Source organism: Carlito syrichta, unplaced genomic scaffold (genome assembly GCF_000164805.1).
Source record: "Carlito syrichta isolate Samal-C Ts95f unplaced genomic scaffold, Tarsius_syrichta-2.0.1 Scaffold304512, whole genome shotgun sequence".
Classification (NCBI taxonomy): domain Eukaryota; kingdom Metazoa; phylum Chordata; class Mammalia; order Primates; family Tarsiidae; genus Carlito; species Carlito syrichta.
In genome coordinates this window covers 133,449-154,540 of record NW_007248608.1, presented here as the reverse complement: position 1 = coordinate 154,540, position 21,092 = coordinate 133,449, and the positions used below count along the sequence as shown (strand labels likewise).

The following is a 21,092-nucleotide window of genomic DNA, read 5'->3' as shown; positions in this document are numbered from 1 at the left end:
GGAGGCGGGGCCCGGGCCTGGGAGGCGGGGCCCGGGCCTGGGAGGCGGGGCCCGGGCCTGGGAGGCGGGGCCCGGGCCTGGGAGGCGGGGCCCGGGCCTGGGAGGCGGGGCCCGGGCCTGACTGCCTGGCTTTGACCCGTGCATTCTTCTCCCTTTCGCTCTTAGGATGAGGTTGGCGCACCTGGCATCGTGGTTGGAGTTTCTGTAGATGGAAAAGAAGTCTGGTCAGAAGGTGGGTTCAGAAAAATGTGGCTTCGTGTTTTGTGCCAGTTAGCGAGTAAAATGTTGATATCTTAATGGTTATAATCCCATGAAATTCTGTTCTGTTCACATGAAGCATTGGATACTATAGAGAAAACATAGCTGAGAAGAGAGAGTTGTTTAAATCAGAGCGAGATGTAAAATGTGACTAAGTACGTTGGAGTCTTTTTTTTATTTTTTAATTTTAAGGTGTGGGGTACAATTCAGGGTTAGGTATACAAATGTTCATTATGCAGGCACCTTGTTGATGAGGTGTATCTCCACCTTCCCCTGGCAGTTTCCACTACTGCCAATCCCGCCCGAACCCCCCCACCACAGTTTCCCACTACTGCCAATCCCTTTCTTACAGTGTTATGATAATTGTTCAGGGTCCACTTATGAGTGAGAACATGTGGTACTCAGTTGTTTCTGTGATAGATCACTCAGTATTACAGACTCTAAGTCCATCCAAGTTGCTGCGAAGTTCATAATTGTATCTTTCTTTATGGCTGCATAATATTCCATTGTGTATATGTACCATGTTTTTTTAAATCCAGTCCTCTTTCAACGGGCAGCACATTGGAACCTTAAAGATGACTTGCTTCTACCCCCACTTTTCTCTTAGTGCTAGATGTGTGGGTCTGAAAGTCCTCCTTTTTCCTCAGAGAGTGTTCCAAGATCCCCCAGTGGATCCCTGAAACTGAATGGTACCAAACCCTATATATACTGTGTTTTTTCTTGCACATACATACGTGTGATAAAGTTTAATTTATAAGCTAGGTACAGTAAGAGATGAACAACAGTAACTAATCATGAAATAGAACAATTACAACAATACTCAGAATGGTGTGCAATTTAAAACTTGTGAATTGTTCATTTCTGCATTTTCAATTTCATATTTTCAGACTGTGGGTAACTAAAACTGAGGAGCATGAAACTACAGATTAGGGGACTACTGTAGAGAACAATCCATTATCTATGTAGATAACCTTTATGGGTAGATAAAACATCAGAATTTCTGTATTTTTCATTTTTAATTCAGCCAACAATTGACTGAGTCCCCTCTTCCGTAAAAGGCACTGTATTATGTTCTGGGGACAGACACTGCTTCTTGTCCTTAATGACTCTGCAGTCTCCTTTATTACTCTTTTTGCTAGGCAGGGGTATCAACTATTTCTTCAAGCATAAGGCCATGAATTTTTGAAGAAGAATTTATATTCTTTTTATGATACGTTTATTAAAACATTATTTTATAACTTCTCCATTGCACACAAATTGATCCAATTGATCATCCAGGTTTTCAGGAATTCTGCATTTAAGAAATGATATTTTAGATGTCATTTGAAGAAAGTAGCACTTTTAGGAGAAGTTGATGGAAGCAGTAGGGCTTTGAATTTAAAGAAAAATGGCCAGGCACAATGGCTCACACCTGTAATCCCAGCACTTTGGGAGACTGAGGAAGGAAGATTACTTGAGACCAGGAGTTTGAGGCCAGCCTAGACAATATAGCAAGACCCTGTCTGTACAAAAAAGAAAAGTGATTCTTTCCCCCAAGTAAAGTGTAGCCTGATTAATATACCTAATTTATGAAAAATCTTGTAATAAATTTATAAATGTCAGCTTTATGCAAATATTTTTCAGCATAATACACATTTACAGTTTTTTAAATTTTTTTTTTTTTCTGTCGCCCTGACTGGAGTACAGTGGCCACTCCCGGCTACCACAGCCTTGACCTGCTGGGCTTCGGCGATCCTACCGCCTCAGCCTTCCAAGTAGCTGGAATTACAGGCGCGCGCTACCATGCCCGGCTAATTTATGATTTATTGTAGAGATGAGGTCTCGCTGCCCAGGCAGGTCTCGAACCCGTAGGCTTAGGCAATCCACTCACCTCAGCCTCCCAAAGGTGTGGGATTACAGGCTGAGCCACCGAGCCCAGCTCACATTTACAGTTTAAAATCAGTCATTGAACTCCTTTTCAGGTCTCTGTTCTTTATATTTCTTAGATTTCCACACTTTCAGCCTGTGAGAAGATGGAAATCAAATTTAAAATTTTTTCTATAACGAGCTTTAAATTAGCAGTACATAGTTTTTCTTTTGCTTTGCAACTGAATTAAATGAATGATTAGCTATATTTGGTTCACAGGACATTGTTTCACATTCATTTTTCTTGGGTGGCTATTTTAAGGAATTCAGTGGAGACTCACTCAAAAATAAAAATATAATCTGAATAAGAATAATGATGTTTTCTTTGAAGAATGAATTTATTTAAAATGTAAAATAATTGGCCAGGCACAGTGACTCAGGCCTGTAATCCTGGCACTCTATGAGGCTGAGACAAGAGGAATGCTTGAGTCCAGGTGTTCGAGACCAGCCTAGGCAACATAGTGAGACTTTGTCTCTACAAAAATATAAAAAGATTAACTGTGTGTAGTGGCGTGCACTAGTAGTCCCAGCTACTTGGGAAGCTGAGGTAAAAGGATTACCTGAGTCCAGGAGGTCAAGTCTGCAGTGAGTCTTGATTGAAACACTCCTCTCCAGCCTGTCTCAAAAAAAAAAAAAAAAAAGTAGAATAAATTGTTTAGATGAGTTAAGAAAAGCTAATATTTAAATTAGATGGAAAATTACTATTGCAAACGGTACAGTTTCTTTTTTTTTTTTTTTTGAGTTAGAGTCTCACTCTGTCGCCCAGACTGGAGTGCAATGGCCTCTCTCGGCCACTGCAGCCTCGACCTGCTAAGGCTCTGGCGATCCTTCCGCCTCAGCCTTCCGAGTAGCCGGAATTACAGGCGCACGCTACCATACGCGGCTAATTTTTTTATTTTATTGTAGAGATGAGGTCTTGCCTGCCCAGGCGGGTCTCGAACCCATGGGCTCAGGCAATCCACTCACCTCAGCCTCCCAAAGGTGCAGGATTACAGGCTGAGCCACCGAGCCCGGCTACGGTACAGTTTCATTCGCAGTTATAAGATTAAGTTGTTAGGTTTATTAGTGTCAGTGTTGCTAGGACTCCTCCTTTTCATGTCCAGTTTTAAGTAACTTATAAAAGTGGTATATCTTTTTCTTTAGATAAATACATAGGACGTTTTCAGATAGCTCTATTCTCGTTTTTGAAGACTTGTTTGACCATGACGTCTATTAATAGTGACTTTTTGCTTTTTTCCCCCGAAGGTTTAGGTTATGCTGATGTTGAGAACCGTGTACCATGTAAACCAGAGACAGTCATGAGAATTGCCAGCATCAGCAAAAGCCTAACCATGGTTGCTCTTGCCAAACTGTGGGAAGCAGGGAAACTGGATCTTGATGCTCCAGTACAGCATTATGTTCCTGAATTCCCAGAAAAAGAATATGAAGGTGAAAAGGTAGTAAAACTCACTGTCCGTTTGACTAATGGCATGTTCAATGCTTTATGCTGGAGTTTATATTTAAAATTCCTATAGGGTTCTTTGGTTTGGTTGTAGTTATTGTTAATGGACAAGTTTTAATCCATATGATAATTGGGTAGGTATTTTTCTGAAATTTGAGGCTAAGGATTTGTACATGATGTTTTTCCAGCATCAGGTCAAAATGGAAAATATTAACGAGACATTATTCCAAAGCTACTGACTTTTTATTGTACAATTTAATATTGTAATTGAATATTCATGTTTTTACAATTAGGTTTCTGTCACAACAAGATTACTGATTTCCCATTTAAGCGGAATTCGTCATTACGAGAAGGACATGAAAAAGGTAAAAGAAGAGAAAGCTTATAAAGCCTTGATGATGAAAGGGACGCTGGCACCTGACCAAGAAAAAGACAGAAGCAGCGAAAAGGATGACTTTGCTAAAGCTAAGACCGAGCAGGGTAATGAGGTCAAGTGCCGGAACTCAAAACCTGGCAAGAAAAAGAATGATTTTGAGCAAGGCGAATTGTATTTGAAAGAAAAGTTTGAAAACTCAGTCGAATCCCTGAGATTATTTAAAAATGATCCTTTGTTCTTTAAACCTGGTGAGTGTTCATTCCTTCTCTTAACAAAATCATCATTATTGAAGTATTGATCTTCAGGAAATCCAAAATGATATAACCCTGAGCACATTCATTGAGGCTGTTGACTGTGGGCTGGGCCAGTCACGTGCTTGCCTTTCTGTCTGTAGTTCCTATCCAAGCCTGACATCTGGGCGGGGAGTTTAGTTTTTGCCTCATTGGAGGCTGCCCAGGCATGGAGAGAATTCTCAATATCAAGATATCCATGGAATATTAGGGGGAAATGTTGGATAAAACATTTGGTCCAAGCAGGGCTCGGTGGCTCAGCCTGTAATCCCGCGCCTTTGGGAGGCTAAGGTGAGTGGATTGCCTGAGCCCGTGGGTTCGAGACCCGCCTGGGCAGTGAGACCTCATCTCTACAATAAATCAAAAAATCAGCCGGGCGTGGTAGCACATGCCTGTAATTCCGGCTACTCGGAAGGCTGAGGCTGAAGGATCGCCGGAGCCCAGCAGGTCGAGGCTGCGGTGACTGGGAGCGGCCACTGCACTCCAGTCTGGGCGACAGAGCGAGACTCCAACTCAAAAAAAAAAAAAAAAAAAATTTGGTCTAAATAAAACCTGGACCAAAGTGAACTTGGTAAAGTGTTGCTAATATTTTAGTATTCAGTTAGACTTTAAATTGCTCAACTTATTTTGTGCCTTCATTCCTTGAAGAAATAAGTGCTTGTCAACAATTTTATATCTCAAAAGCTGATCTATAAAAATAATTACCTTTTTTTTTGTATTTTTTGATATGGCACATATTGGAACCACTTAATATCTTTAAATTTACCATAGATGTATGTTCTTCTGTTTTTAAAAGTTTCTACTGTGAATAAACATTATATAGAGTTAACTATAAGAGCAAATAAAACAAGGGTTATGGATTTTATCTTAAAAGTATGGGTTTTATCTTAAAAAATAAAGTTCCCACCCATTTTTTAGTATAGATCATACAGTTTTACATTTCTTGAATCCAAAATGATATAGCTATATATTTGAAACAATATATATTTTTGGATATGTATTATGTTTAAATATGTTTCTGAAGCAAGGTTCTTGTGCCTACATAGATTTTTATTAATATAAGAGCTTGTACACCTATTTACACTTTAAACAGTGAGTAGCAGGTGTAAAAACAAGACCGTTGACTCAAGAAATCAAATTTTATTTTCTTCCCCTTCCTGTTTTGTTGCCAGTTTGAGACACTTTTTTGTTGTTGTTTTGGGTGGAATTTATTTGCTTATCCTATGATCAGAGAAGGGAGCAAATTGATGTGAAATGTTAAATGTATTGATGATCATGTTATTCTTGTGTTAGGTACATGGATTGAGCAGGGTTATTGCAGTGTTAACTAAATGCACTGATATCTCTCCTATGTTTTTTTCTAAATGTGAAAGTAAAATATTCCAGTTTTAAAGGTGTGCCAGTTGAAAGATACTGTACACATTTTAAAATAATAACCAGGCATTTTCTTTTTTCCCCCTTGTGATGATGTCTCAAGGTAGTCAGTTTTTGTATTCAACTTTTGGCTATACCCTACTGGCAGCCATAGTAGAAAGAGCTTCAGGATATAAATATTTGGACTATATGCAGAAAATATTCCATGACTTGGACATGCTGACCACTGTGCAGGAAGAAAACGAGCCAGTGATTTACAATAGAGCAAGGTAAATGGATACCTTCTGCTGTGTTTAGCTGTATCGCATCTTAACACCATGCTATCAAATTTCTTTGTCTCCATTCCAAAATCAACTCACCACATTTTGGGAGCTTTTCTACTTGTCTACTTTTTCATCTGTAAATTGAGGGAAATAGAAAGTGTAAAGTACCCCAATATTCTTAGAAGAAAGATAGCAGTAATAGTTCAAACACATGAATAATTAATCCAGAATTGTACCCATCATGGACAGCTGTAATTTTCTCTTTAATTATCCCTTTTCTTATGTTTTAGCTAAGGCTTTGTTTACCTGTTATTATTTTTAAATTGCTTTAATGTTTATTTTGAGATAATTCATACTTACAGAAAAGTTGCAAGAGAAGTACAAAAAAATCATGTATACCCTCCACCCAGATTCCCCTAAGGTTATCACTTTACCACCTTTACGTTATCTGTCTGTTTACTAGTTGGTTTTTTTCTGGACCATTTGGAAATAAGTTCAGACATGGTACTCCTTTCCCCATTAACACTTAAATGTGTATTTTCTAAAACAAGGACATTCAGGAAATTAACATTGACGCAGTGCTTTTATCAGATCTATAGACCTTATTCAAATTTTGCCAGTTGTTTCAGTAGTGTTCTTTTTTTATTTTTTATTTTTTTGAGTTGGAGTCTCACTCTGTCGCCCAGACTGGAGTGCAGTGGCCGCTCCTGGGCCCGCAGCCTCAACCTGCTGGGCTGCGGCGATCCTTCCGCCTCAGCCTTCCAAGTAGCCAGAACTACAGGCGCGCACTACCACGCCCGGCTGATTTTTTATTTATTGTAGAGATGAGGTGTCGCCAAGTTGCCCAGGCAGGTCTCGAACCCACGGGCTCAGGCAGTCCACTCACCTCAGCCTCCCAAAGGCGCGGGATTACAGGCTGAGCCACTGAGCCCGGCTAGTAGTGTTCTTTATAGGAAAAATAAAAAGAACAAAAATTTGTTTCTGGCTTGGGATCCAGTGTGGATCCCACATTGCCTGTAGTCATCATGTCTGTCAGAAGTCACAGAATTCAGTCCATCACATTATTGGTGATGGTATTTAACTTTCTGAGGTGATACCTGTAAGGTTTTTCACTAAGTTACAGTTTTTCTCTTTGTATTTAACTAGTAGATTTGGGGGACATACTCTGAGACGATCAAAAAATCCTGCTTCTCAGTAAACTTTCTACTAGTTTTAGCATCCATTGACAACTCATGACTCAGTTATTACAGTGATGGTTGGCATAGGGTGATTTTTTTTTTTTTTTTGAGTTGGAGTCTCACCCTGTCACCCCAGCTAGAGTGCAGTGGCACACTCACAGCCACCCCAGCGTTGATCTGCTGGGCTCAGACGATCCTTCCACCCAAGCCTTCCAAGTAGCCAGAACTACAGGTGTGCACTACCATGCCCGGCTAATTTTTTAATTTATTGTAGAGATGAGGTCTTGCCAAGTTGCCCGGGCTGGTTTTGAACCCACGGGTTCAGGCAATCCACTCGCCTCGGCCTTCCAAAGTGCTGGGATTACTGACTGAGCCAATGAGCCTGGTTGGCATAGGGTGGTTTTTAAATTTCAGCCTTCATTTTATATTTGTTAATTGGCATTCTATTATCAGAAAGTGCTTTCCCTTCTCCCTTATTTATGTCTTTATTCAAACCAGTGTGCACTCACGGATTCTTATTTCAGTCAATGAGTTATATAATCTGTCATTGTCATCCTTTAATATGCTACCTTTTAAAATATTAAGCATCTAAAATTCTTTTAAAAACTATTTGTAAGGGTAAATGGTTATTAGGTTGCTTGCCTATATGTGTATTTTTTTTTTTGAGTCAGTGTCTCATTCTGTCACTCAGGCTGGGGTACAGTGGCTTTATTACGGCTCACTGCATCCTTGACCTCTTGGGCTTAAGCAATCCTCCCACCTCAGCCTCCTGAGTAACTGGAACTACAGGTGCGTGCCACCATGCCCAGTGAATTTAATTTTATTTTTTATAGAGATATGGTCTCACTATGTTGCCCAGGATGGTCTCAAACTTCTGGGCTCAAGTGATCCTTCTGCCTTGGCCTCCCAGAGTGCTGAGATCACGGGTGTGAGCCACCATGACCAGCTTGTGTGTATATATATATATATTTTTTTTTTTTTTTTTTTTTTTTAATTTTTGAGTTGGAGTCTCACTCTGTCGCCCAGACTGGAGTGCAGTGGCTGCTCCCGGCCACCGCAGCCTCAACCTGCTGGGCTCCGGCAATCCTTCCGCCTCCGCCTTCCGAGTAGCCGGAATTACAGGCGTACGCTACCACGCCCGGCTGATTTTTTGATTTATTGTAGAGATGAGGTCTCGCTGCCCAGGCAGGTCTCGAACCCGCGGGCTCAGGCGATCCACTCACCTCAGCCTCCCAAAGGCGCGGGATGACAGGCTGAGCCACTGAGCCCGGCTGCTCAGATTTTATATAATTTTATATTTGACTCATTTCCCACAATAGAAAAAGATTTAGTCAGTTTTTTAGCTCCTTCAAAACGGCGAGAGTGTGAAAGGAACATCCATGCCATGCCTGAGGTCCAGGTTGCAGGTGTCATACCTCACTTCTGTTCACTTTCTGTTGGCAAATCTTAGCTGTGTGGTGACACTTAGCAACAAGGCAGGCTGGGAGATGTAGTTTCTAGCTGAGCAGCTATGTGCCTCCTATACTTTATTATAAGGAAGAAGGGAAGAATCGATTTTGTGGACAGCCAGCCATTTATGCCAGTGGCCACTGTTATTCCATAAAACTTGTGTTTCAAAAGGGTATGTGTGCGTGTGTTGTGTGTGTGCATTCAGTCAAAATGATAAGTGTATTCCCTTATTGTAGGTTGAGGTTTAAAAAAAAGTTTGAAAGTCATTCAGTGAAATATATCGAACTAAGATTTCATCATAATTTTTACTAGTAACTTGGAAAAGGAGCTTTGGGAGAGAATTTTGAGGCTTAATTGCTAATATGAGTTTTGTAGTTATGGTGTTTTCTTTGCCCATTTTATTATTTGATTTGTTAGAAAGGTGGCACATTTAACGAGTGTTACTTTTACCTTGTATATTTCCATTAGTACATGCTTACAAAGGGTGTAATGGCACTTTCTAAAAAAATAAATGAAATGGTAGTATTTTTAAAAATTAATTTTTTGACCGGGCTCGGTGGCTTAGCCTGTAATCCCAGCGCTTTGGAAGGCTGAGGTGAGTGGATTGCCTGAGCCCGCGGGTTTGAGACCCGCCTGGGCAACTTGGTGAGACCTCATCTCTACAATACATCAAAAAGTAGGTAGGCATGGTAACGCGTTCCTGTAGTTCCAGCTACTTGGAACCCTGAGGCGGAAGGATCGCTGGAACCCAGAAGGTCAAGGCTGCAGTGGCCGGAAGCGGCCACTGCACTCTAGTCTGGGTGACAAAGTGAGACTCCAACTAAAAAAAAAAAATTCATTTTTTTAGCTTTATGTTTCTGTCCCACATTAGTTTTGTTCAATCTTCTGTTATATTTTGTTACATTATCATTTTAAAATTACCAGCTTATTTAAGGGGATTAAATATGCATTGCAATTCAGTCTGTGACCTAAAAAATATTTTTGGGGACCCAAAAGAAATTATATTAGCAGCAAGCAGTGAATTTTAAGTTTTTAAATAGCCTGTGGTTCTTGACTACTTCAGACTCTGTGTTACATTATTTGTAAGTCTAGCTTTATGTTCTACTAGAGAGCATAAGAAAATATGACCAGTACCAGAGGTTGTCAACTGAATCAAAAAAAGATTTCCTAGTGAAAATGGTATAGATGCATGACCTTATTTTGATTTAGAGTGAGGCATTAGAAAAGGAATGTCTCGATTAAAAAATGAATATCTAGATTAGAAAATTTCTTAGATTAGAAAATTAGATTGGCTGAGCACAGTGGTTCATGCCTATAATCCCAGCACTTTGGGAGGCTGAGGCAAGAGGATTGTCTGAACCCAGGGGTTTGAGACCAGCCTGGGCAACTTGATGAGACCTCATCTCTACAATAAATCAAGAAAAATTAGTCGAGCATGTAGCATACGCCTGTGGTTCCAGCTACTTGGAAGGCCGAGGCAGAAGTATTGCCTGAGCCTAGCAAGTCAAGGCCACGGTGGCCATGAATGTGCCACTGCACTCCAGCCTGGGCAACAGAGTAAGACTCCGACTCAAAAAAATAATAACAAAGAAAGAAAGAAAGAAAGAAAGAAAGAAAGAAAGAAAATTAGATTAAATGAATGTCTAGACATATAAGGGGGGAAGGACATTTTGTTCATTAAGCCTCTTCTAAACTGAAAGTGGAGGCTCTGTGAATGAACAGACTAACAGCAGTATAACTTGCTGTCTTCTTGATGAGTGATTCATTTGTGACTTGCACAGAAATGAAAATATGGCATGTAATGGTGAGTTAATTTTATTTCCCACTCTTTGAAAAAAGGCTTCCATTTCTAGTGTTGAGGGTTCGTATCACCTCTGGGTTTTGTTTTAGTTTTAGATTTTTAGTAGCACCAATAATTCTAAAGGAGTAGTTGATTCATTTTAATTAGACTAAATGGGCTGCTGAAATAAACTAAGGCACTAAACAAAGAAGAAAATATTACCTGGGAAAATTTTCTGTCTGCTTGTTTTTATTTTATTTGATACAATATCTGTCTGAGCCACTAACACTCAACTCTGATTCTTTTTTTTGTAATAAGTATTTTGAAGTAATGTAAAGGCATCAGCTTTTGTGGGGGAGTTTAGGGAGTAAAGGGAACCCTTCCAAAGATATGCACAAAAAACAATTAAAGTAAAAGTTAACAAATGTATATGTTTCTATTTATTTGTTTTATGGTACTATTTTTTCGGGAAATGAAATGTTTCCAGCGTTGTTATTTAGTTTACTGACTTCTTGGGCATAGTATCCCAAGAAGTCTTTCTAGAGTTATTATGGTTCCAAGAGTAAATATTTGTCTCCTTTGACACTTCTCTGTGTGTATATATGTGTGCTTAAAATAGTGTCATCCAGTGTCTCACCTGGTTGGGATATTTCCCCAGCAGCCTGCCTCACAATACTACTTAAATGTCTTTGGTCAGAATTTTAGCCACAAGGCCACACTTAACTGTAAGGTGTGTAGGGGAATTTGATTTTAGCAGAATATATTGTTTTTCTTAATAAAATTGGGGTCTTCTTAAATGGAAGAATAAGGACATTGGTTCTGTATAGGCACATAATTAGATTGTGCGATGCAAATAAACTCTGTGTAGGCAGGTAAACTGGACAACTCTTTAAACATACGTCCCCAAGAGTGGGCTAAATGTCCTTGCCAATGAAAGACACTCCCTTTATTGATGGAGGAACCCTTAGCTTGTGATTAGACCTTCTTCATCTTTTCTATGTGTTTGGCACAATTTTTTTAAAACAAAAATCTACTTTTATAATTGAATGGAACCAAAAGCAAATAAAGTGTTTTCTAAAGTGTTTGTTGTATGCTGTATTTTCACAGTATAGATACAGCCTTTACCACTTAGTTATTTTCTAGAGTCTTCCAGAATTAATAATTGTTCCTTATCAGCTCTCTTTTATGCCTTTAGCTGACAGACTGTCTATAGTAGTTCAATCCAAATGTTAATGCTACATGTTAGAGTGGGATTGATTTTTATAATATGCATTCTTACTTGTGCTGGTTTTAAATTTTTCTTTTTTTTTTTTTTTTTTTTGAGTTGAAGTCTTACTCTGTCTCCCAGGCTGGAGTGTAGTGGCATGCTCACGGCCACCAAAGCCTCAACCTACTTGGTTCAGGCCGTCCTTTCACCTCAGCCTTCCAAGTAGCTGGAACTACAGGTGTGTGCCACTGTGCTAGGCTAATTTTTTTATTTATTGTAGAGACGAAGTCTTGCCATGCTGCTTGGGCTGGTCTCAAACCCATGGATTCAGGCAATCCTCTCACCTCCGCCTCCCAAAATGCCAGGATTACAGGCGCTGAGCCACTGCACCCAGCTAAACTTTTCATAATAATAAAAAGTGATATACATCGTTTCTAAAGGCATTTAAGAAGCATTTTTTAAAAATAGGATTTATTACGAAAATAGAAAAGGTACCTAGTAAGAGAGGACCTGAAAGAAGATTGCAAGAAGCATTTTTAAAAGCATTTTGAATTTCAAAGTTTGTAGTTGTAGATTTCTATGGTTATATAACATTCTTGTGCAGAATCTGGTATGAGGAAGCTGTTTGTCATTTGGCATCGTTCCATCAGATATTTAGTTTCAAAGATGTCCCAGTAGCTTATTCAAGAACTCGTGTCTATATTCCATTCTTTTAAGCAGAAATTTTCTAGGAACTTGAAATAGTAACATTTATCATTCAACTGAACAAAATTATTTTTATGAAAAACTACTCATTTGTCCTCTGTGAGAAGGAATCAAGAGATTAAATTCTAGAATTTCCCTGTTGAAAGTTTAGAATTCTAAGATCTAGAATTCTCCATATTTTTATATTTAAGGAAGGAATGACTGAGGAGTTATAGTTTTCAATCTTAATATAAGTGGTTTGAAATCTCTACTGTCAAAAGGAAGTTACACAAAGCTGATTATTAGCCAAAAATATTGGTAGTTCTGGTTTACAATCTTGGAGTTCACTTTAAGAAATATATTTCTCAGTGAGAAGATGTGTTTCTATTATGTGACTTCTTTTAGATTTAATTTTACTTGATTGGCTAGAATTATAAGTGTAATCTGAATTGAGGCAGAAAGTATCGAGGGCCTAAAATATGGGAATGGTGGTAGTAATGGAAGGAAGAAGGGTAAGACATAAAGCAGAGAGTGAATAAATAGGTTTTGGCATCTTATTGGATACGAGTTGAGAGTAAGAGAGTCATTAAAGGTTTTATGAGGGTTTTTTATTTATTTATTTATTTTATTTTTTTCGAGTTGGAGTCTCACTCTGTCGCCCAGACTGGAGCGCAGTGGCCGCTCCTGGCCACCGCAGCCTCGACCTGCTGGGATCCGGTGATCCTTCCACCTCAGCCTTCTAAGTAGCTGGAACTACAGGCGCGCACTACCACACCCAGCTAATTTTATTTTTATTTTTATTTTCTTGAGTTGGAGTATAATGAGGGTTTTAATGGAAAGAAGAAACAGGGCAAGAAGGTTTAGAAAAGATTAATTTAGTTTTAGACATGTTGATTTTGAGACATGAGAAAACTACATACTGAGTCATTGGTTCTCGAAAGAGCATATTGAGATCCTCTGCAGATTTTTTTTTTTTTCAATTAGAAGATATAGTTTATTTAGAAAGTGAGAGAGAGAACAAGAAAAGAGTCACTTCCCCAACGTAGGGGAGGGCACCAAAGCTAGGAAACATGGCAGCCATAGCTCAAAGAGCCACGTGGGCACACCAGAGGTTAACGATGCCATGGCTGACTTTTTTTCTTTCTTTAATCTTCAGACACACACCAGTGGCCACACTTTCCCTAGCTGCCATCCCTACTTCACCCAATATTATGACGTGAGCTTCTAGGAGACATATAAGAATCTCGAAAAAAGAGTCATTTTCTAAACAATATATGCCCACAGACCTCCAAGTTATGAATTTTTAAGGGGGGTATAATTTGGGGAGGAGGCTACCCACAAGTGATTCTGATGAGCATCATTTCTGCTCTTCCCTCAAACCCAATTTGAGAATCACTAATGTCAGTGGAAAATCCAGTCACAGATCTGCAGCAGGGGTCGTGGTACAGACAGAGGTTTGTGGTTGTCTTTGCTTTTTTTGTTTTTTTTTTTTTGAGTTGGAGTCTCACCGTCACCCACACTGGAGTGCAGTGGCCGCTCCCGGCCACCGCAGCCTAGACCTGCTGGGCTCTGCGATCCTTCCGCCTCCGCCTTCCAAGTAGCTGAAACTACAGGCACGCGCTACCATGTCTGGCTGATTTTTTTTTATTTATTGTAGAGATTAGGTCTCGCCTGCCCAGGCAGGTCTCGAACCCGCGGGCTCAGGCAATCCACTCCCCTCAGCCTCCCAAAGGCGCGGGATTACAGGCTGAGCCACCGAGCCTGGCTGTGGTTGTCTTTAGAAGACCTGGTGTAGCAGGAACCACTGGCTATGGGAAAGGGGCGGTGAGGGCAGGATTGAGAGCTGGAGGAGAGCAAGAGAAACAGTGGCCTGAGGGCTGCAGGGCTGCGGGACTGCTGGTCAGCAGTGCTCCAGGTGAGAACTACAGAAAGGGAATTGGGAGATCCTCTGTCACTCACTGAGAGCGGTTTTGTAGCCACAGAGAACAGAGGCCAGGTCGTAAGGGTTGGAGGGGGTGAGTACATGGAAACAGCAGGTATGGCCTGTTTCAAGCAGCTCAGCAGTGACTGGAGAGAAGTTTGCTAGCTGAAGCGGGATGTAGCAGGGATCATTTTTTTCTCACTTGGAGGAAACTTGCGGCTTTGTGAACTAAGGTAGTAGAGTCAGAATTCTTAGCGTGGCGAGGAGGTCCTTTGTGATCTACCCTGTGGCTGCTCCCGCAGCATCCCTTCTTGATGCAGAACCTCTCAAGCTGTCGGCTTCAGCACAATAGACCGATAGAACGGCCTTGCTCCCCTGCCTGGCTCCCACGAGCCACGTCTGCAGTGCTCACCGTCACTGGTGCTCAGGACTGCCCACACCCCCCTTGCCAAGCATCCCACAGCCTGTTATTCAAAGGGCTCAGGGACCAGCAGTGTGGGCTTCATCTGAGAGCAGAATTTGGGGCCCTTCCCCAGGCCTCCTGAAGTAGAGTCTGCATTTTTACAAAATCCTCAGATGATGTAGATGGTGCTTTGAAAGTTAAAAACTGTTTGACAAGACTACCAGCCCCGGAGAGCAGCTATGGTATGTGGTGTTACTGGTCTCTCCAGTGCCGTGCCAAGTGTCTTTGCTAATTATTTGACCAACAAATGCTGTTTTCATTTATTCAACATGTCTAATGAGCCCTGTATAGCACGTGCTGTTTTAGTTAAGGGAATCGTCAGCAAACAAAGTAGATAAGGTTCCTGCCCTTATGAAACTTGCATTGTAAGAGACAAACATGTAAACAAATAATTTAAGTAAGATTTTCAGATATTGATATGAAGAAAATAAAGCAGTGATGGGATATAAAGTAACAGGGCCAGCATGGTGGTGCATACCTGTAGGCTCAGCTACTAGGGAGGCTGAGGTGGGAGGGTTACTTGACCCCAGGAATTAGAGTCCAGCCTGGGGAACATAGCAAGACCCCATCTCTTAAAGTAAACGTTCCTTACTACTTATGATTCAAAAGACATGATTAAAACTGATCATAATAATAAAGTAACGGGGGAAGGGCATGGAGGATCTATTCAAAATATATTAGTCTTAGTCCATGCCAGTTGAGCTGAGACAAGAATGGCGAGGAGAGTTGGCTTGCCTTGTTGCAAATGCAGAAATAAATCTGGCATGAAAGAAGCAAGGCAGATGTTGGAAGTGATGAGATCAAAGAGGTGAGCAGGGGCTAAATTGTGTTGGACGGTGAGTCTCAATGTTACAGACCCGCTGACCCTTAATGCAACAGTGTATCATAATGCCTCCTTTAATATTCTGAAATGAGTCGTAAGCACTGTGGGCTCCATTCAATGATCTATCTGCAGTGTAAAGAACAAATTAAAGAATGTAATTTTAATAGATATGTCAGTTTGTTCAAGTTTTCTCATGACATTATAAGGCATAAAGTCAGACACAACTTAATACATAAGAGCTTTGTAGATGTGAGTTGTAAATACAGACTGGGTTCATTGGTGCTCATGCCTGTGGGGCCCATCTCTGGGTAAAGTTTGAGCAAAATACAGTGCAGTCTTCCTTCGATTTTCATGGCGATTACATTCAAGAAGAATTCATAGTAGGGTAAAAATGTGCAAAAATTACTTTGTGTCTAATATAGCGAAGTTCTAGGCTCAGCTAGTTATAAACAGATTTCTGACTTCTATGGGTGTATCTAATGGAATACTTGAAGGCCTTGCAGAATATAATAGAATATGTCTTTGTGGGGGAGTTTTCTCTGTCTCCCAGGACATTTAGGATCTTTGGGCCCCTATCCACCAAATGGCAGTACGAGCCCTCTAATAATTGTGACAACTGAAAAGATGCCTCCAGAACTTCCCTTAGGAAGTTGGCACTACCTGTGCTGAGGACCACTGACAGTGGCTATAGGCAGTGGTAAGAAGTTTGGCTTTCACTCCCAGGCAGTGGAGCCATCAGAGGGTTTCAGATGGATGAGAGAAGCGGGGACATAGTCTCTGGCTTCCGAATGGAGAATAGACTTCAAGCAGAGAAAAATAACCTGGAAGTATAACTGGTAGAGCAAGGTCTTAGAGACCAAACAAGGTGATCAAAGATGGGGATAGTGGAATTTGTTTAAAAAAAAAAAAAAGGATCGGGCAGGGTGACACACGCCTATAATCCCAGCACTTTGGGAGGCAGAAGCCAGAGGATTGCCTGAGCCCATGGGTTTGAGACCAGCCTGGGCGATTTGGCAAGACCTTGTCTCTACAATAAATCAAGAAAAATTAGCTGGGCATGGTGATACACGCCTGTAGTTCCAGCCACTTGGAAGGTTGACGCAGAAGGATCAGCAGAGCCCAGCGGGTCAAGGCCTCAGTGGCCGTAAGCATGCCACTGCACTCCAGCCTGGGCAACAGTGAGACCCCAAATTTTTTTAAAAAAGGAAAACTTCCTAAGTTTAAGAGAAGGAAGAAAGAAAGAATGATGATATAAATACATTTTGAGATAAAGATGGGAATTTATAGCTCACTTTGGGTGGCCTCAATTGTCTCCATAAAACAAAGGATATGGTTATCTGCCCACTGGGGCCGAATTGAGGTAAAGGATGGAGAGGGAAAGAAACTGGATATAGCCGTCAGGAGGAATGTGCCGGGGAATAACCCAAAGAAAAATGAAGAGATTTAATAACAACAGTCAAGACTCAAAGTGAGAATATGAAGTGATGTCAGCCACCTTTGGCATGTGGATTTCTGCAGCCTTTCTTGGCAGATAAGGGGCCAAGAAAGGGATACTTCGACTTGTTTGGGATCGGTGGATCAGTGTGGTATGAGGTCAGAATAGTGAGAAACCCAAAGGTACTAGTGAGACTCCTGCTCCAAGTGCTAAAATGGCTAATTTTTTTTTTTTTTTGAGTTGGAGTCTCACTCTGTTGCCCAGGCTGAAGTGCAGTGGCACACTCAAGGCAGTGGCAGCCTTGACCTGCCGGGCTGGAATCACAGGCGTGCACCACTACACCTGGCTGATTTTATTCTTTATTTTTTTGTGTCATAGAGACAAGGTCTTGTGACATTGCACAGGCTGGTCTCTAGTCCCTGTGCTCAGGCAGTTCTCTCACTTCCACTTCCCAAAGTGCTGGGATGACAGGTGCAAGCCACCACACTCGGCTTGAAATGACTGTGAGTGTAGTTCAGGCTAGAACTCAAAAAGCAGGTGAGATCAATAGGAACTGAGAAAACAGGAAGGAGCAGTAGGTGAAGGCCACAGTGAGGGCAGGGACCTGGCTCAGTGCAGAACTGGAAGAATGGGAATTCGTAGGCAAAAGATGCTTCCAAGTTTGAGATGTTAAAGGAAAAACAGTTTAAAGTGATGGCAAGATTCAGGTCCGGCAATGCCCATGAGCAGCCAAGGGAGAAGATGAAGATCGTGAGAGGTGAGGCAGTCAGCCGCCGGAGACCTAAGCACACTCTGCTACGAGTGCCCAGAGAAGGGTTCTCGTGTGTGACGTTTCATTTCTTGTTCTTGTATTTTGTGATTTCATTTCATTTACCTGATATTTTTGGAACAGTCTCCTCATATTAAAGTAGAAACGTTTATGAAGTCAAGGACTTTCTTTCCCTCTCTCTCTCTCCCCCCCCACCCTCCCCTCCATCAATAATTGTTGAATAAATAACATGTCACGTATTTGTTAAGTACCTACCAGAAATATACAAAGTGCCTTATACATATAGTCCTAACTTTGCAAGCAGGTCTTTTTATTCCACTTTACAAACTAGGATGCTGACTAGAGAGGCAGCATAGAACAGAGATGCCAGACTGTCAGGATTTGAACCCAGCTCCGCCCTTTACAAGCTGTGTGACCCAGGACAAACTATTTTTACTCTCTGGGCCTCAGTTTCCTCATTGATAAAATAAGGATTTATGGTAGTACCTGTGTCCTAACATTGTTACAAGAATAAATTGGCCAGGCTCGGTGGCTCAGCCTGTAATCCCAGCACTTTGGGAGGCTGAGGTGAGTGGATTGCCTCAGCCTGTGGGTTCGAGACCAGCCCGGGCAACTGGATGAGACCTCATCTCTACAATAAGCCAAAAAACTAGCCGGGCATGGTAGCATGCACCTGTAGTTCCGGCTACTGGAAGGCTGAGGCGGAAGGATCACCAGAGCCCAGCAGGTAGACACTGGGGTGGCCGTGAGCGTGCTACTGCATTCCAGCCTGGGCGACACAGTGAGACTCCAACTCAAAAGAAAAAAGAAAAGAATAAATTTATATTTACATAGTAATGGCTGGCACATAGTAAGAACTATATATGCGTTTTAATCAAATAAGCATAGGCAGTAAGGGTGAGAGTTGGGTTCAAACTGAGTTTTGCTAACTCCAGCCTTTCCCACTACATCAAGAAAGTATCGTGCCACATCATTATATATGACGTTTATATGCCATTTAATAAATTGGGGAGGGACGACGAGGTCTTACTATGTTGCTCAGGCTAGATTTGAACTCGAGATCCTCCTGCCTCAGCCTACTGAGTAGCTGAGATTGCTGGCTCGTGCCACCATGCCTGGCTTATGTAATATTTTTATCCAAGAAATCTAGTCTTCTTATAAATATTAACTTTGTTTCTAAGCATCATAATGTTCACTCTTTTGGTTACAAAATTTGCTTGTGGCACATGGTTCAACATTAGGCCCAAGGACTAAGAAGATCTTCCAAAGGATAAGTTTCTTTCCATATGCACAGGGCAGATACATCATGTGTAATATTAATCACTAGATTTTTGCAGGTATTAAAAGTTTGATACGCTCAGCCTGGGCAAGCCTTACTAATAGAAAAAGTGCACTTTGTATGCTTTAATTCAAAGGGTAATTAGACTGCCTTCCTTAGTTACCTGTGTGTCATTGGGATCTGAGTCATACTGAGAATTAGTGGTTGTTTTCTAGTTGTGAGAATGCATGATCACTGCCTTGAAATACAGTCTGTCTCGTACACATTTTCCTGTCATCATGTGTAAGGTCAGCAATTGTGACACTTTTAATGACCATTCTTATTTCATTTTAGATTTTATGTTTACAATAAAAAGAGACGTCTGGTCAACACACCTTACGTGGATAACTCATATAAGTGGGCTGGTGGTGGATTCCTGTCTACGGTGGGTGACCTTCTGAAATTTGGGAATGCAATGCTGTATGGTTACCAGGTAGGGCTGTTTAAGAACTCAGATGGAAGTCTTTTACCTGGATACCTCAAACCAGAAACAATGGTCATGATTTGGACTGCAGTCCCTAACACAGAGATGTCTTGGGATAAAGAGGGGAAGTACGCGATGGCATGGGGTGTGGTGGAAAAGAAGCAAACATATGGCTCTTGTAGGAAGCAGCGACACTATGCTTCACACACCGGTGGAGCAGTGGGTGCCAGTAGTGTCCTCCTGGTCCTTCCTGAAGAACTGAATGCAGAGGCTATAAATAACAAGGTTCCCCCGAGAGGAGTCATTGTCTCTATCATATGTAACATGCAATCTGTGGGCCTCAATAGCACTGCTTTAAAGATTGCCCTGGAATTCGATAAAGACAGATCAGACTGATACTTAACATCACAGATGCAAAATGAGCTGTTTTGTTTTTTTGAAACATTCACGTTCCAAATTACATGAGATTTGTAAGAATCAATTTGTAATAGTATAATTGAATGCAGAGAATTATGTACCTCTAACTTCTTAATTTTGTAACTGTCTTTTATTGTAGCATTAACTCTTTATACTCAGGGAAGTAACCATATTGTTTTTACTTTTTGAAAAAAGTATTAGCTCTTGAAATAAAGTATTCTAATAAAAATATGTACTTTCTGAATGTGTAATATAGAGAACACCTTTTAGTATGGCAGCAGAAGCAAAATGATGAGAAATGGTATATTAGTTACCTGTTGCAGCTTAAAAGAACAAATGTAGTCATCTCACAGTTTCTGAAGCTCAGGAAGTCAGGAATCATACAGTTGGGTGGATCTGACCCAGTATTCTCTAGTGAGGTTGCTAACAGGGTGTGACAGTCATCTGAAGAAGTCTCTGGGGCCAGAAGAAATGCTTCCAAGATGGTTTCCTTTGATCTTACAACTGTGAACTTTAGAGAAGTCATTTGCTCCTCACATGTGAAACACAGTGAAGACAGATAACAGGATAATTGTTATACACCCTCCTCAACAAGTGGTGAAATGGAAGACATACAGGAGTTCGTGGCAATTCTGAAGTTCAACTGAATGTAGATTTTCAGCTCCTGAATCAATACTCAAGGCCTGGGAATAGTTCTTGGCTCTTGGTTCTGTTCTCTGGGCTCTTGGTTCCGCACTCTGAGTTACTGTTTTCTTATGAAAGATAGTATGTGTTTCTAGCTGAGTGGTTTTCTTATCCTGCTTTCTGCTTATAGAAGTTTGGGGTCCCGAAGGCCTTTTTGTGCTCTGTCTTTTCAGTCTAAGCAGTGTTTCTGCCAATATGATTTTTGTTTAACGTTCGGATATCCTGCACATTTTATTGGAGTTTATGTCACACCCCAGACTCCCTTCAAAATAAGCCCTTCTCCAACTTGGGATTCTGCTGAGATAATTGGAGAAAGTATGCTAATAATCTAATAAGCTCTGTAATTTAAATAGTTCTCTAGGGCTTCGGAGTCTTAAGAAAGGATCTTAGAGTCACACCCTCAGCTTCATCCTTAGACTTTTCCTGATGCGCTCTAGGTTTCATCTTAATTTTAGCATCCCTTGCCATCTGAAGAGTCTGGGAATTTTTTAATCCATCAACTGCTGATTGCTTTGTGTTGACTAGTCCTTCCCTAGTGTATCTTTCTTTATTTTTGAGTTGGAGTCTCACTCTGTCACCCAGACTGGAGTGCAGCGGCCGCTCCCGGCCACCGCAGCCTCGACTGCTGGGCTT

At 41.1% G+C, this 21,092-nt stretch overlaps 1 protein-coding gene across 1 annotated transcript; it reads left to right on the top strand.

Annotated features, from left to right (window-relative positions):
• The first annotated feature begins 143 nt into the window (after positions 1-143).
• LACTB (lactamase beta) lies at positions 144-20,004 on the top strand. Its single transcript, XM_021713378.1, has 5 exons — positions 144-232; positions 3,409-3,599; positions 3,898-4,228; positions 5,748-5,913; positions 19,229-20,004. The coding sequence occupies exons 2-5, from the start codon at positions 3,462-3,464 to the stop codon at positions 19,752-19,754; spliced, it is 1,161 nt and encodes a 386-aa protein (XP_021569053.1). The 5' UTR covers positions 144-232; positions 3,409-3,461; the 3' UTR covers positions 19,755-20,004.
• The last annotated feature ends 1,088 nt before the right edge of the window (positions 20,005-21,092 follow it).

Bases quoted from the DNA above. Each gene is read 5' to 3' on its own strand.
- LACTB (XM_021713378.1), top strand. From the start codon at position 3,462: ATGAGAATTGCCAGCATCAGCAAAAGCCTAACCATGGTTGCTCTTGCC. The intron at 3,600-3,897 runs GTAGTAAAACTC...TTTTACAATTAG, and splicing joins AAGAATATGAAGGTGAAAAG to GTTTCTGTCACAACAAGATT. The intron at 4,229-5,747 runs GTGAGTGTTCAT...TGATGTCTCAAG, and splicing joins TCCTTTGTTCTTTAAACCTG to GTAGTCAGTTTTTGTATTCA.